Source organism: Grampus griseus (genome assembly GCF_964374135.1).
Source record: "Grampus griseus genome assembly, chromosome: 4".
Lineage (NCBI taxonomy): Eukaryota > Metazoa > Chordata > Mammalia > Artiodactyla > Delphinidae > Grampus > Grampus griseus.
Window position 1 is genome coordinate 11,778,552 of NC_138997.1, and position 17,965 is coordinate 11,796,516.

Genomic DNA, 17,965 nt, shown 5'->3' on the forward strand with positions numbered 1-17,965 from the left:
TACAAGAAATGTTGAAAAGATCTCTTTGAGCTGAAACAAAAAGAACTACAACAAACTCTGATTAATATGATAAACAGTCAGAATTAGAATATTGTAACTCTTTTTTACAGTAGTAAACTTAACTATGGCATAAGGGTTAAAGGAAAAGAACATTAAAAACTATAGCTACTATAACTTGTAACAAAATCACATGATAAAAAGAGATAATTTGTGACATCGAAAACATGAAAGAGGAAGAGTAAAAGGATGGAATCTTTATAGGTGAATGAAGAGAAATTGCTACCAGCAGAAAAAAGACTGTTTAATCTATGAAAGGTTTTATGTAAACCTCATGGTAATCACAAAGCAAAAATTTAAAACATAAAGGGAAGACTGAGCAAATCACCATGGAAAACCAACAACTATAAAGTAGACAGAAACATAATGAAAAAGAAACAATGGAGAGACCAATAAGCAAAAGGCAAAAGATAAAATGGCAGTAGTAAATCCTTACATATCCATAATCTCTCTAAATATAAATGGATTGAACTCACCAATCAAAAGGCATAGAGCGACTGGATGGATTAAAAAAAAAAAAAAAAAAAAAACACAAGACCCAACTATACATTGCCTATAGGATACTCATTTCAGTTCTAAAGACACATGTAGGCTCAAAGTGAAAGAATGGAAAATCATATTCCAAGCAAATAGAAACAAAAAGAAAGTGGGCATAGTCATACTTATATAAGACAAAATAGACTTCAAGCCAAAAATGATAACAAGAGACAAAAAAGGTCACTATATAATGATTAAGTGGGCAATATATCAAGAAGGTATAACAATCATAAATATATATGCTCTCAACACCTGAGCAGTGAAATATATTAAGCAATAACTGATCTTAAGAGAGAAATACACAACAATACAATAATTGTAGAGGACTTCAGTACCCCACCAGCAATGAATAGATCTTTCAGAAAGAAAATCAGCAAGGAAACATTGGAATTGAACAACACTTTAGAACAAATTGACTTAATAGACATATATAGAACATTCCATCCAACAGCAGCAGAATACACATTCTTCTCAAGTTCATATGGAACATTTTCCAGGATAGATTGTGTGGTAGACCACAAAACAAAACTTAGCAAATCTAAGAAGATTGAAATACCAGCTATCTTCTCTGGCCATGGTGGTATGAAACTAGAAATCAACAAGAGGAACTTGAGAAGATCTACACATATATGGAAACTGAACAACACACTTCAAAACAACTTTGGGTCAGAGAAGAAATCAAAAGGTAAATAAAATGTATCTTGAAACAAATTAAAATGAAAACACAACATATCAAATATTGTGGAGTGCAGTAAAAGCTGTTCTTAGAGGAAAGTTTCTAGTAATAAACACATATATTAATAAATTAGAAAGATCTCAAATAAACAACTTTACACCTCAAGGATCTAGAAAAAGAAGAACATGTTAAGCCCAAAGTTAGTACAAGGAAGGAAATGATAAGGATCAGAGCAGAAATAAATGAAATAGAGGCAGAAAAACAATAGAAAGGATTAACAAAACGAAGAAATTGTTCTTTGAAAAGAAAAACAAAATTGATAAACCTTTAGCTAGAAAAAAAGAGACAGGATTCAAATAAATAAAATTAGAAATGAAAGAGGAAAGATTGCAACTGATACTACAGAAATCCATAGAATTATGAGACTACTATGAAAAACCATATGCCAACAAATTACATAACCTAAAAGAAATGGATTTATTTCTAGAAACACACAACCTACCAAGATTGATTCAGGAAGAAATAGAAAATAAAAACAGACCAATAGCAAATAAAGAGATTGAATCAAAAAAAAAAAAAAACTTAGAATTCAGTCCTATTTAAACATCAGTTGGTAAGAAATACTGCTTATTTGCTTCTCCCCACTCTGTACACCAGAATCTTAACTGCGTTAGTAAGCTGTCTTCCTAGTAGCCTGTATACCTACTTCTCAAATGTTGAGAGAGATTTTTTACCGTAGCCTTTGTAATTAGAAACATCAATTTGTTGAATATAATTGAGTCCATGTGATTATTTTTAATATGTAATTTTTAATTTTTAACAAATTCTCCTTAAATGTAAGTATGATTTTTTTTACAAATCATAAATTGTACATATGGTATTACTCTAAATCTTCAATTTGTCAACTTTAAAGATTGTTTAAAAAAATCTTATTTTAAAAATAACTTTAAAACATTATTCATATTTTTCTTTTTGTCACATCCATATTTGGCTTGTTGTCCTCTGTGTGTCACCAACTGTTTCTAAGTCTAAAAGTATCAATCTCAGCTTTCCATTTATTCACAGTTCATTTTAGGTATATTTTATTTATCAATAATATTTCACTAAAAGTTTATTTCCATCCACTATATTCTGGAAAATGTCAACCAGAATTTGCTCATTATACTCAGAATGTCTTCTATCCATTTCTGCATGACCATTCAACATTTTTTTTAATGCTTTCCCAATATCCCTCTATAATAGCAATATTAGCCGTCTACATTCCACATTCAAAGGCTCAATGGTGATAGGGTACTGTTCAGTTATTTTTGTTGGAGCTAGTGTCTTATGGATATAACCATGATTTTGGAAGAAAGGAATAGTAATTTACCTACACAGGAGCTGGACCCAGAACTTTATTAGCATTGAGCTAATCATACTGCAAGTCAGAGTGAACTCATGTCTATAGGAACGAGCATACTAAACTAAACTACCATAGGCTCTTTCTCTTTTTTTTTTTTTTTTTAGGCTCTTTCTTCATTAGACAATAATGACTTAGTCTATAGTGGGAGCATATATATGTATATATTTTAAAACTCTGTGTTATACCAGTGTCTGTAAAATAAAGCAATCATACAAGTTAAAACCATATCATTCCATTTCAACAATTGTGGTGACCAGATCAGAGAATGATATTTACTTCAACTATGTCCTTGTCCTCAATTCTCACAAGAATAAGTACTGTCAGAATACTCAAAGAAAGTCTTCAAGGCATCTTGGAAGAAATGCTTTCAAAGCTTGTCAATCAGCCTGCATTATGACTGTTTTCAAATTTCTCTAGAGAGGAAAACAGGTAGCCTTCAAATTGCAGCCATTAGCGCATCTCTTGGGTCTGAGGGAGACCAGATAATATTATTATTATCTAATAATAATATCCTATGAAACAGTGCTAAGTATTTAAGTAAACTATGAAACATATGGGAGATTCTAAATCAGTTTGTAACTCTTTCATATGGACCAGGAAGGTCCTGGCACATATTCCCAAGCCACTCCTTGAATTATGAACCACAGTTGCGACATGCAGCATTTGTGGCCTCAATGCTAGTGAGAGAAACACAGCTTAGTCCCATTGTATAATTCCCAATGAAAATGAATTCTCAAAAACTAAAACTGACTAAAGAGAAGAAATACATACAGTAATCTTCAGAACATTTTTTTTCTTTTCTCTTTATCTGCCTGGAGTTAGTTAAAACAAATCTTGACCCATCATTTATTTAACAACTTAGCAAAACTGATTCTCACGGTTGAACCCGGAATGGCATACAAAAAATAAAGAATAGGCAAATCTGATGATGTATTTCAGGATATAATTGGTAGCCTGTACTCAAGGCTGACCTTATCACTTGGAGATGAAAAAAAAAAAACATGGTAGTAAAATAAAAACAATGTTTATGGTTACCAATCTCCTAAAAAAAATTTAATTCTTTTAAATAATAACCCATCACTCCAAATGGAAAATTGTGTGATCAGAATAATTTGTGCAAGGGTATGATTTATGCCACAATGAATGGGGTGTAAATAGCAATATTTACAGACTCCATGACAGATCTTCAAAATCAGAGACTCCTGGGGTGGGCCCAGCAATTTGTGTTTAAAAAGCCCTCCAGGTAATTCTAGTGTGTGCTAAAACTGAGGATCACCAAGGTAAAGAAGCCTCAAATACAGTCTACAAAGTGACAGCAAAGCTTTTCAGAATTATGAGAGTGTCTCAGTGGTCTGTTTTAGAAAGACAACTCCTATGGACAGATTGTGCATTATTTTAATTTGTCAAGAACTTTTATTTCTCGAGAATTCATTTTAACTGGAGGAGCTATTCCCTATTCATGTGTAGTAAATTATGTGTTTTGTGTAGGAAGGCTGACTTAGTTGGAGTTACTGGTACAGATCCTGAGACAAGGACTTGGGTGCAGATGGTTTATTAGGGAATTGGTCCCAAAAAGCACAAGTGAGGAAATGATGAGCATGAGAGAGTAAAGATAAAAGCCAGTCAATAATGTGTTACAAAAATGCCTGTTGGTGGGAATGTAAGTTGGTGCAGCCACTATGGAAAACAGTATGGAGGTTCCTCAGAAAAATAAAAATAAAATTAACATATGATCCAGCAGTCCCACCTCTGGGAACATACCTGGACAAAACTATAATTCAAAAAGATAACATGCACCCCTATATTCATAACAGCACTATTCACAATAGCCAAAACATGGAAACACCTAAATGTCCATAGACAGATGAATGGATAAAGAAGATGTGGTACATATATACAGTGGAATACTACTCAGCCATAAAAAAGAATGAAATAATGGCATTTTCAGCAACATGGATGAAACTAGAGATTATCATACTAAGTGAAGTAAGTCAGAAAGAGAAAGACAAGTACCATATGATATCACTCATATGTGGAATCTAAAATATGGCACAAATGAACCTATCTACAAAACAGAAACAGATTCATAGACATAGAGAACAGACTTGTGGTTGCCAAGGAGGAGGAGAGAGGGAGAGGGATGGACTGGGAGTTTGTGGTTGGTAAATGCATACGATTACATTTAGAATGGATAAACAACAAAGTCTTAATGTGTAGCATAAGGAACTAAATACATTCAATGTCCTGTGATAAACCATAATGGAAGAGAATATAAAAACAGAATGTATATATCTGTATAACTGAGTCACATTGCTGTACAACAGAGACTGATACAACATTGTAAATCGTCTATACTTCAATTAAAAAATTGAAAAAAAATGTATTACAGAAATGGATTACAAATGTGGACAAACAGGGCTTAATCCTATGGTGAACCTTCTTAGAAACTGTGTGTGGAATATACCTCAGAATCATCCCACTGGAGGGTGGGGAGACTGAAGCCTTTATCTACTTTCTCCCATCCCCAGTGGTTGAGAGTTGACCTGCAGTGATGCTAACATACCCCTACATCTAGGTTATATTTGCATATAGCCAAATAAGCTGGAGAAGGTCCTCAGGTAGAGAAGATAAGAGACATAGACTCTTGAGATGGGACATGACGATATGCTGGAAACTGTTTTCACCTGCAGTTGCAGGCAGTTCACACAGGCTGAGGGGCTATGAGACAAAGAAACCCTCTAACGTGATAATTCTCACCCAGTTCACAATAAGCATTTAATGTCTGTTATGAGACAGGTTCAGAGTTAGTGGTTGGGAATATAAAAATAGATGAAACACCATTCCTGCCTCAAGAATATTTTGGTGTAGTGGAGAAGTAGACAAATAAAAAAGGTAATTAAAATATAATTAGATATGTTCAGTGACAGTGGTATATGTCTACATTTAGAAGAGGAATTTGTGGGGGAGAGGGGGTAGTGATCATGGAAGACTTCTTAGAGGTGATGATGATAATCACGGTGAAGGGGGATCCTGAAGACACTTAGAGGCTGGCCAAATGAAAGAGGCTTTGGGGGTGGTGATGGGGTTTGTGTTTGTGGACAGAAGCCAGAATGATTGAGATGTGGATGGGAGGTGTAAAAAAAAAGAGAAAACAGTCATAGGCAATATTTGAGAAGATTGTCTGTACAAGTCGGTTGAGAGATCATGTGTTAGGTGGAAGGAAGTCTAGCATCTCATAGGTGATAAAAGGAGAGAGATGGAAGGCACAAGAGTGTGTAGGTAACTGATGCTGCAGATTCCTTAAGGAGGAAAGAAGAAAGGGGCCTAAAGTTCTGTTGAAAAGATTAGGCCCTTTTTAGGAGAAAGAGTGCCTGTTTTCCCTGTGGAGTGAAGAGAGGGGATGAATGAAGTTAAGACGGTGTGTATTTATTTGTAAAATAGAGAAAATAATAGTGACTACCTTCAAAGGGTTGTTATGAGACCTAACTGATGAAAGACACTAAAATCTTTTTTTTTTTTACATCTTTATTGGAATATAATTGCTTTACAATGGTGTGTTAGTTTCTGCTTTATAACAAAGTGAATCAGTTATACATATACATATGTTACCGTTGCTTCTCACAGGTAGTACAAACCCCAAAATGTTAGCTAGTATTATTCAAATAAGGATTTTGTTTATTTGCTTGCTTTGCTTCAGATTTTAGAGGGACAGAAATTTGAGGGCTTAAAACTATGTCTACCCATTGATCATTACTTTAACTAGGAAATAGTTACTCGTGAAGTTGTTAGGAAATGGGCTAGGGGAGCTGGTTGAAGGTTGATTGTTACTGTCATGGGAAATAGGAAGGAGCAAAACTGACAATACATACACGGAGAATTGCTAGTTGGAATCAAGTATCCAGTAAAGGTTGGAAGCCATGTTTTTGCAGTGACACTAAACCACATAGTTGTGTGATCCATTTCTAGGAAAGGTGCAGCAGTGTATTCTAAGGTATGTAAACAACATTCAGGGTAATAACACTAATCATTTTGTAGAAATTGTGTACTGTAAACACTGACAGATAAGCATATATATAAACAGTTTTCTAAAACTTGAGAAAATTTATCAAGATGTTTAAGATCAATGAAAATTCTAAAATGTATAAGATGATTTTGAATATTCTTATATCATGCGATCATAGCCCGGGTTCCTTTGTCAAACTCTGAATTCTGTTCTACAAATGACATTTAATTTGAGCATTCAGCAGTTGGTGCCTCAGTTTCAACTGACATTTTGTTACTAAACACAGTTCTAACACCATAAGGTGATTTGTCAGTGGTAAGAAAAAGATGGTTTATATTTCACTATAGTGAAATAGCACAGACGGGAGAGTCAATTGCTTGGAATTTTGGAAAGTGTCCATGCCGTCAAGTCCAACATTATTGAAAACATTTTTTACACTAGGCTACAAGGTATACTTTTTATGGAAAAAACTATGAAAGAAACTTGGAAACATCAGAAAGCTTGACAGCGCTGTTTTAATTCTGTAAAAGGTTCAAGGATCATACCTCCAATAAGCTTAAATATCTTGAGAATGACCAACACTGTCACTTTAGGAGTATGGCCATGGAAGTTCACAATTTTCATTTCTTTGTTTTTCTTTTGGATACTTTGTTTTCTTTTGGATAAGACCTTTTGAAAGACTTTTTTTCCCCCATGAAGTCTTTTGATTCTAGAATTATCAGCATTTTATACCATTCTTGATATTTTAGAAAGCAGAGTCCCTGTGAAATACTGGAAGAGCCCAGGGATAACAGAAATATCCAACTAGGAATGTCTTTTAATAAGTAATAGTCAGCTTCCATAGTGGCTTCATCAGTGATGCGCTATTGGAAACCCAGAATATGGCCAAGTTACACAAGAACAGTAGTAAACTGATTAACTAACAGCAAAAGCTAGATGCTAACGCCTTATTGCCACAATACCCAAGACTCATTTTCCATTTTTTCTTCTAGAAGCTCTTGGCCCTTTGGCCTGACAATCAATCAGACTAAGATAGATAGATAGATAGATAGATAGATTTGATCAGTTAATCAGTATAGCAAGTTACATTCTGAAAAGAATGTGGGAACTAAGACTCACTGAAAGAAAAGCAGATTTTCTTACACCACTTTAAGAGAAATGGCCACAGAACAAAATTGTGAATGAAATCATCTGCATTTCTCAAATTCTTCAATGGATCATTCTTTCTCTCAAAGGTGTATAGTAGATGCAATAATAAGTTCAATGGAGTTCAAATCCATAAAACTCCAGTGTATACCACACAATGTTCTGTAACATTGTTTATAAGTATTTATATATTATATAATATTCAATTGTAAGTATTTTAATTTTTAAGAAAGCATAATAGTTTCTGAAACTTGGGGAAGGAGGGCTATGAAAATATTATATAGAAAAGATATTTACTAATTATTGACTCCAGCTTCCACCCCTGGCTTTATGATTTGGGTAATTTACTTCAGCTTTTTCATATGCAAGTTGGACATAAATATAGTGCTCACATAGTGCCTGGCACATAGTAACCACTCAATTAATATTAGCTTTATTATTATCATTGATATTCTACAAATGATGTTCAATAAACACTTACTAAGTTGAATAAATACATTCATAGTCTCTTGTAAGTACTGTCAAAATTACTGCAGCAACCTGAGTAAAGAAGGGAAAGAGGGTTAATGAAAGAAAGAGACCAACATTTTCAACACATATTGTTACAGGTGCTTTAGATACATTCATCTGTTTAATCCTCACTATACATCTGTGAAAAAACTGTTATTCAGATAATCAGGGAACTGAGACTCAGAGTAAGTAACATATCTGACTGTCAATAAAAAGACCCAGCATTTAAACTCAAGCCTCGTTTTTCAAATTTTATGTTCTTTTTCTAATATCACATAGCCTCCAAGTTCTGAGGTATTTGACTTTGGAGATTTGAAATATTGTATTTCTATACTTTATTACCATGAAAATAATCAAGATCACCTCAGCTGATAAAGTGTAAGTTGGGTCACTTTCTGATTATTTAATTTTTTGAAATTAAATTCCAGCTAATGACTTCCTGTCGATACAAGTTTATCGAATGGTTTGGTTTTAGGTGAAGTTGGGATCCACAGATGTATAAACATGAGTTAGGGCTATATAACTACCTTTTCTCCACAGACAATATTTAGTGAAAATCTGCCTCGTGCCTGGCAACAAGTTTTATTGAAACCTTATCTGCTTATGATTATTCTAAGGATAGGGACCAGTAATCTAAATGAAATTCTCACTTCTGTGACGCTTATATTTTGGTGCACATAAAGAGACAGTAAATGTGTGTGTGTTTGTGTGTGTGTGTCATGTGGGATAAGTGCATAGGGAGAGCAAGGATGGGTATCATGGAAGGCATGCCTGGTGGAGTGATATTTAGACAGAAAGCTAGATGAAGGGAAGGAGGAGACAAGTGCAAGTCTTGGTTGCTGAGGACCAGCAAGAAAGCGGTCCAGCGGAAGCACAGGGAGTAAGTGGGATATAAAACACAAGACGCCCTCACAGCCAGTTACTTAACTACACACTATTTAATTAAGGCTGGAATAAAGGCACAGTGTTAGAGAGTGCAAGAAGGGGAACAATACTGCTTGGGGTTAGGGAGGTACGGGTGGGAAAGGATTTGACATTTGTTTCAGTCTTTGAATTTTGAGAAGTACTTTGTCAGGGAGAGAGAAAAGAGAACAGATCAAAAGGAACAGAGCAAAAGCATGAAAGTTCACAGTTGTGAAGGGCCTGTATGTTGCCTTTTGATGTGATCAGTAGACTTCTCTGTAAGATTTTTTTTCTTTATTTGCTTCAAGATACCAAGAAAGCCTTATTTCATAAAACCTAGCAATTAAGTGCCAGAGTGTCCCCAGATCGTCATTTTCAGCTCTGATCAACATCCAAATAAGAACTTATACTTATTTTTTTGGCCAGTTATACTTAAGAATTAATTTACTCTGCCAAGGGTCACTTAGCTTTCAAAAAATAAAGTAAAATAAGTATTTTAATGTAATTCCTGTGTTGTGCTAAAAGTTAACATATTAGAATATGATAAAACAGACATGGCAAGAGATGAGTGGTCCTTCAACAAACACTGCCTTTCTTAATTGTTTTGGGATAATGTACCTTTAATCACTACAGCTGACGTCTAAAAGAATCCCAATGCAAGCAGAAACAGAGTTAAAACAGTAACACAATGGTCCCCACACTGGAAATAATTGTCAAGTGTTTATTTATAGCTTCATCAGGCAAAGTATTGAAATCATGACTTCACTTTTAATCACTGTTCAATAATTTAGGACACAGGAATGTGGTCTATGCCGTATGATGAACACAGATTCTCTATTTTCTTACGTTAGTGCCCATCCTTCGGCATTAAGAAGCATAGCAGGTAGCATACTGTTGGCCAAATCTCAGTGGTGGCATATTTCCACCTCCCAGGGGGTGTGGGAAGACCCATCCGCACAGCAGTAACAATAATTCTAGCATATCCGTTTATGAAATAACTTTGGCAGTAATGGCAAGAGAATTTGGATGAAAGTGTATTTGTGGTCTTCCAGCTGGAAGATCAGAGCAGAGATTCTAAAGCAAAAGGCACAGAGTGGGATGGCAGATAGTGGCTGCTTGGATAAGAACAGAAGAGAGTTGGGGATCCATGCTGAGCTCCAGGGGAAATGCAAACAAGACAGTCTTTTCGGAATATCCTCTTGCTGCCCACTGTCAGCGCAAGAGATTACTGATGCCATCTGCTGGATATTCTTGGGATTTAGAAATGGAATCTACACAAATGATACGCTAGTGTCTCTTTATACTGTGGCTTCAGTTCTTCTAGTGAGAAGAAAAACAAAAACCAAATAAGCTAAAAACAAAAACAAAGCAAAGCAAAGTCTCGTACATGCTTAGTGTACCTTAAGGTTGGAGCTTTGTGTTGTCAGTCTGCATTTCAGAGAATTATAGTATTTAATTGTATTGCGTTTTCTAGCAGAAGTCTGTGGTAGTGCAGTATATATATGACACTCAGGCAACCGGATGTTGAGTTTGTACTATAAATCCATGAATCTATTGCTAAAAATCTGCTATGCAATATTAATTTTATACATGATATACACCCTTTCTGTATTTTATTGGAAAAGAGGATAGTGGTTTGGTTTGGTTTTGTCTTATTTTAATTAGAAATGGAGAAAAAGAATAAAAAGAAAGAAGAATAAGTATCACTATTTTGTCAGAACTATTACATATGTGTTTGGGTTTTACATAAAATATGGTAATTCAGAATTTTTTAATATATGTTTTTTTTGTGTGAAAAATATCCCTTGTTACTTGGACTCTCTGTAGGATTATTGTAAGGCCATGTTTTTAAAATTACAAAATTCCTCACAGTGCTTCAATAAAATTTTAGAATTCTTAGAAATGTGTAGCTAAGTAACATCGATCCTGGTCTCCATCAACGCAAAAGTACTAATGCCATCAGATCTGTAGTGGGAAAAATGGTTTCTGTGGTCAAAATCATTTGGAATATGCTAAATTCCAAACGTCTTACCTTGGAGATCCATAAAGCACATTCATTAAAATATGATGAGTTGGTATTTATTGAGAGTTTACTATGTGCTATTATTGCATTTAATCTTTGTCATGATTCTATCACATGGGCACTCTCATTAACCCTAGTGACAAATTAGGAAACTGAGGCTTACAGAATTGGTAATTTGTTCAAAGTCACACTGTAAGAAAATAGAGAAAACTCTCTGACTTCAGAGCTCATAAGTCTGAACTCATATGCTCAAAATAATATTATATGAAACAATATTATGCATTAATATGATTTTTGTATTCGTTATATTTCAGTATTGATATTAACCTGTTAAAAGCTTGGAGGATTAATGCAGTAATGACATCTGTTTAACTTAGCTGAACTTGGCATTTCTAGATCTATTTGGTTTCTGAATGCTTACAAAGTTTAGTGGAAATAGTGTTCCACAGAATACAGTTCTAGAAGTGCTGAGATAAGCTATAGTATTGCAGTAAGTGAGGAGCCAGGAAGGGAGTAGCTCTTTAGTATTTCTCCGGCCACTTGCTCCAAATAACTGCGGGGTCTTTCCCCAGGCAGGCCACTGAATCAGAGGATTCCACTTGGTGATTTGGAACGGGCAGGGATAGGAAGCAGACACCTGATATCTTTGCTGCTGCAGATGTACAGAGCACAGGAACCCTTTGCATAAATGTGTATGTAGTATATCCTGCAAAGGGAGTGAGCTTAATTTGGTTAAGCTACAAGGTTGAGTGGAAAACAGCACGCTGCTGTTACTGTTGAGTCAATTAAGTTGTCCTCTGTGCTCGTAGGAACTGTTCCACATTTATTATCAGTGAGATACACGCTCTGGCAGTTTCTTTGCTTCAGATTGTCTTATATTTAGCACATCTCAAGATTTGAGAACGGATGATGGAAGACATGGTGATAAATTGTCGGGCTTTTCTAAAGATTCAGAAGTTCTAAAGTTCCTGCCAGTGACAGATGGTCTGTCCTTACTCATCACTTGTCTTCCTGACAGGACTTGATTTTGTTTTTCCCCCTTTTTTGTTCAGTTCTCTTAAAGTAAGCTCAGCATCTTGGGGGGTAGTGTAGTCTCATTTGTTATAACTATGTTACTATAGATTGATGTGGTAGCAACCCTATATGAATATGCACCAAGCTCCCTCTACATGTGTAGTGATAAGAGAGGAGCATGGGGCAAGAGGGGAGAGAAACAGATGACCAAGCAAAATCCATACTTCCTTTCTTCCTGTTATTTCGTAACCAAACCTACTAGAGTCCTCATTGGTTAGTTTTTTCTTACTGACCTGCCACTTTCTTTTGATCACAAGCATAATGTGATCTTTTGGGCAGTGCTTACTATTATAATGGTAATAAAATATATATTATTTTTTAGGACCATCATTATTTCATAGCAGTCAAAAATTTTTTTTGAAATTTTCAGTTAAATAGTACAATTAGGATGTACTAACTTGCTAGACATTTATAAGAATCCACAGAGTGAGACCAAGCAACTGTAACAGTAATGGACTTAGATATAAAATAGGTTGCCACTGGGAAAAAAAGGAAATATTTCAATCCAATTGCTTAATCTTTTTCATTGACTTCAAATATGTTTACTGTTGAAATAGGAGATGTGCTACTTAGGTAAGGAAGACAAGAAAAAAACAATTTTCCCTGTTTGAGTTCTAGTACAACTGAAGATAAGTATGAAGGCTTAAAATATTCTAGAATGTCTTACAATTGCTTCTTAAGCCTTTATCCAAACGTAATTCAGTCCTTCAAGTTGGTAATGCAATTAGTTGGAGATAACGTTACTTAGGCTAAAGTATATCAAATGGAAGTGATTAATATTAATAAAAAATTTAAAACTTATCAGATGAATTGATTTCAGATTTATAATAGTTGTTTGACATTTGTTATCTACACAAATACTGAGAATTTCTTTTTCTGTAAATATGTCTTCCCTAAGAATGTTCACCACATGTTAGCTCTATTTGATTAGTTGGGAAAAGCGTAAACAATATTATCACTCCTGTTTACCTTTTCTTTTAACTCTACTGTAAATTTTACTTCTCTGGATATATACATACATACATATATGTTACATACCTGTATAGATATAGTAGTAGATTATATATAGATATCAATGTAATATATATAAATATACACCTAATGTAAATAGATATATAGTAGGTTTCCAAGGTCTAGGCTATTGAAGTCCCCATCATCTTTTTATGTCCCTTACTAAATACTCCTTCCATTACAGGTATCAGATACCTTTTTAATTAGTGGCTTTTTACATTGCTCACTTTTAATAACATTCGATTATAAAAAATCAGAGAAGTCATGCCAGATCATTTGTTGTGCATGAAGATATTAACCTAAACCTAAGGAAATTATATTCCTCTATTAGTGGACAGCTCCTGAGACAGGTAGTGGAAGCATTAACTTTCTGTGTACAACATAGCAATAAAAAAGTTTCAGAGCTTCTTTATAACATGGTGTTGCAGTAATACATCAATTTTAGTTGTGTATGCATGTATATTTTATAATATAATATATAATTAACATAATATATTTAATATATTTAAATATATTTAAATATTAAATATTTAATATATATATAACATAATATATTATATTAATATATATTTATATATTTAATATATTTAAAATATATTTTATTATATAATATATAATATAATGTAATCATATAATTAAAGGGACAATACTACTTTTTCATTGTTAAGTACTTTTCTGATGTAACTTGTTTTCCTTCCCCAAAGAAAAATGGGCTCATAAAAAAGTCCTGCGCATTCAGTATTTATGAAGAGGCCAACAAACATTGCACAGTTTTGAAATCATGCCTTTATAAAATCACAGAATTTAAAATTACTCTAATAAGTGTGTTTATTAAAATGTATTAAGGTTAGAAGAAGGTGCCTAGCTAAGATTAGTAAAACTGTATTGCAGTGAAGAGATAGGATAAGTTACTCTAATCAGTAAACCCAAAATACAATGTCTGAACATAACAGGGGTTTATTGCAGTGTTAGCACAGTACCACATCAGGGAGTAGGGGAGTGGGATCTGCTCCATGAACTCGAGCTACTGTGATAAATGATTTATTTCTGTATCTGTAGATGTGCTCATATTTTCCCCTCATCTCAAATGTGTACTGCAAAGTGTCTTATATTTTAGTTTTTTTAAAATTTATTTATTTATTTTTGGCTGTGTTAGGTCTGCGTTGCTGCGCACGGGCTTCTCTAGTTGTGGCGAGCGGGGGCTACTCTTCCTTGCGGTGTGTAGGCTTCTCATTGCGGTGGCTTCTCTTGTTGCGGAGCACAGGCTCTAGGCACTCGGGCTTAAGTAGTTGTGGCACGTGGGCTCTAGAGCGCAGGCTCAGTAGCTGTGGCGCATGGGCTTAGTCGCTCCGCGGCATGTGGGATCTTCCCGGACCAGGGCTCGAAGCCGTGTCCCCTGCATTGGCAGGCAGATTCTTAACCACTGTGCCACGAGGGAAACCCACATTTTAGTATTCGTGAGTAAAACCAAAGGGAAGAGTAAAAGATTGTTTCCCTGCCAACCGTAAGCAAAGGAGGGTGGTATAGTTAGTAGAATCATGGCCTCAGATGAAATATTTGCCTTTCTCCTTTGCTGAAACACAAGATTGAGCCTACACCTATAGACTGTTTCATGCTTTTGCCTGAAAGTTTATTTCAAGGAAGAGAGTGTGAAAGATGAATAAATTTTATGGTCTAGACAAACGATCAGTGTTATTATTGTAACTCTTAACTTCCACTTATTTCATAAATGCTGTTGCACAAAACAGCTTTTCTCTTAAAAAGTTCCACAGGTTGATGCAGAATTCTCATAGACTAAATTTTGCTTAATCTTGCCACATGGTACAGATTATCTAAATGGGGACAATTTAAGCTAAATTGAGTCGTCTCTTCGCTCTACTGCTAATATTGCTTCAGAAGTACTTTCAACCTATATCTTAGCTTTCACTTCTCTTTTCTCTGAATTCTTCCTATTTCCATGTTTCAGTCATACGTTTTTTTCCCCTATATATATATATATATATATATATATAACTTTCTTTTTTATCCATAGAACTATTTTCCGTATATCTGAGTCTCCAGTTTGTATTCCTTTAAATTCTTATGGAGGTCCCATTTGGTTTTTAACACTTTTTATTGCTAATAAATTACTGATGGTTTGTCTAAGATTATTAAAGAAAATAATTATAAAATTAGAAATAAGGGATGCCATTACTGGTTTAAACTGATTTTTTTTTAGCTAAAACTGAAAACTGCCATGGGTCATATTTTCTACATTGTTTCATCTAAAAGTTGAACATGCGTGTACATAAAAAAATAGGTAATAATTTTATGACTTAAAAATAGATAACGTGTCCTCACTTCTATGATAATATGTTATCTATGCACCTTAGTAAGGTCATAAGAATCTATTTGATGTATATGGAAATAGTATAAAATTTATACCAAAATTTAAAAAAATATTCTGCAAATAAGTATGTACTTTGAGAAAGTATTGAATCGCACAGATGTATTTCCTATTGCGTTTCTCGTGTTCAATGCGTTTTTCAGTGGACATTTCTCAGTAGGACAGAGACTAACGCCCAAAAGTAATTCTCACTTTATAACAATTCCTTGCTAGTTTTTAGAAAGCATCTTCACTTAAAACTCAAGCTTTTGGTATTATTGCTGAAAATAACACAGTAATCTCTTATAAAACAGTCTAACCTAACATATATCTATATGTTCCATGACATGAATCACAAGAACATATCTTAGAATATGTACGATAAAATTGGATAGAATGGAAACTTTGATACAAAAGCTACCTCTGGACACACACATACAGACACACACACCCACACACGTGGACATGCACCTGTACAAGTGTTGCCTTTTTTGGCCTAAGCAAAGGATCATTTCGAATCAATTTATCCAAAGTTATTCAGTCAGTATTGCTACCTATATATAGTTCATTTTTCTTTTACATAAGTTTTCTTTCTGTTCATATTATTAGCAAAACTACTGAAATTACCCACCTATAACTTGTGCTAATATAATGTCCATTACTTTTGGTCTTTACATTCAGATAATTTTATGATTGGATCTCCTTAGAATACACAATAGAATTCAATAACACATACACAAAACTTTTCAGAACATAGAGCATTTTACTTTGTTAAGACAATGTCAAATGTATACACATGGAAGTAGCAGATAAGAATGTTAAGTTAAAGCCAGATTATGGAGAGATATGTACTTAGATATTTATTAGGTAGATTATAGAAGTTCATCAAAGTTTATTTGGACTAGGAAATGTGTTTGGAACTCCACTCTCGGTTGAATCACTAAACATTATTATTTATATTATTTTTCAGTTGAAACCTTTGTTTTTCTGGGTTTTTAATTAATTATACTTTCAAACTTAATTAGAAAGTCTACAATGCACTTACAAGATGAACACAAATGCTTTTACCATGTTTTAGTATAACGGTTTTCCATCTTCAGTTGAGTAACAAAGACCTTTCTAACCTGTGATACATTTTTGCCATTTGCCAAGTATATCTATTTAGTTTGATTTGTTTTTCCACAATTAATGCTGACTGGTGGCTGGCTTGTTTTCTATTCCAGGTTGTGGAGACGAATTTGGTTGCTTTTGACTGTCACTGGATCATTATAAATGAGGTAAAGCCAACTAAACCTTACTGTCAACTCTGGGTCCTGTTTTCATATGTATAGTCACAGCATTTCCTATGGCCTTGAATTTCTAACAGAAAACATAACACAAAGTATACTTTCAGCTTACTGAATGGATGCTGTTAAGTAAAAATAGAATAAGGAGTTTTTGAAAATTATAAAGGGCTTTGTATGAACAAAATAAATGGAGAACGTCTTCCCCACTGAATATCTTTCAGTCTTTTCCGTTGGCACACACTGCCTACATCAGGAGATCATCTTTATAAAAAGTACAGTTCTTCTTTGTAAGCAAAGTGAATTCCTCCCAGTGGAGGGCTTGTGTTCCATTTGTGTTTTACTGTTGTTTCTAGAACTTTTGTACCCCACCGCCTTACAAGTGGATTAAATAGTTCAGCACATGAATATGAATAAACAAGAGCAGATTGTTTTTCTTTTCATAAAGAAATATAACTGTTTTACAATTCACCAACTTGTCAAATTCCTTGTGAAAGTTTTTTTTTGTTTGTTTGTTTGTTTTTTTCTGTAAGGACAGTGCATAAGATTAAAAGTACAGTATTGCAACATGAGAGCTTAGTGAAATAAGTTGTTCCATTAGCACCTGCCAGTCAGAGTTCGAAAGGGCGATGAGCAGATCAGTCTGGGACAAATAATGGATAAACAAGATCTAGTATTCAACATATCTATTACTTATGAATAAAAATAATGTGCTATTTATCAACAGATACCAAATATTGAATTATAGAATAATAAGTTTTGTCTCAGGAACAAAGTAGCATTTTGGGCAGGAATTCTGGTTTTCCAGTCAGCAAGATAGGTTCAATCCTGGCTATGAGATTGGTTAGCTGCGTTACTATGGATATATAATATAATCATCCTGTGCCTCAGATTTTATTTTGTTTGCACGGTATGTATAATAACATTTACTTTACAAGTTCATAATGAAAAGTAAGTGAAATATTATCTAATGCT

General features: G+C 34.2%; 1 protein-coding gene across 3 annotated transcripts in view; it reads left to right on the forward strand.

Moving 5' to 3' along the window:
* GRID2 (glutamate ionotropic receptor delta type subunit 2) overlaps positions 1–17,965 on the forward strand; it is a gene marked incomplete at both ends in the record, with an annotated part of 1,377,541 nt that overhangs the window by 785,393 nt on the left and 574,183 nt on the right. For all 3 annotated transcript variants that reach the window (XM_082652914.1, XM_082652913.1, XM_082652915.1), the window contains one exon: positions 16,931–16,984. In XM_082652914.1, the coding sequence (XP_082509040.1) occupies positions 16,931–16,984 (54 nt within the window). The remainder of the gene's footprint in view (positions 1–16,930; positions 16,985–17,965) is intronic.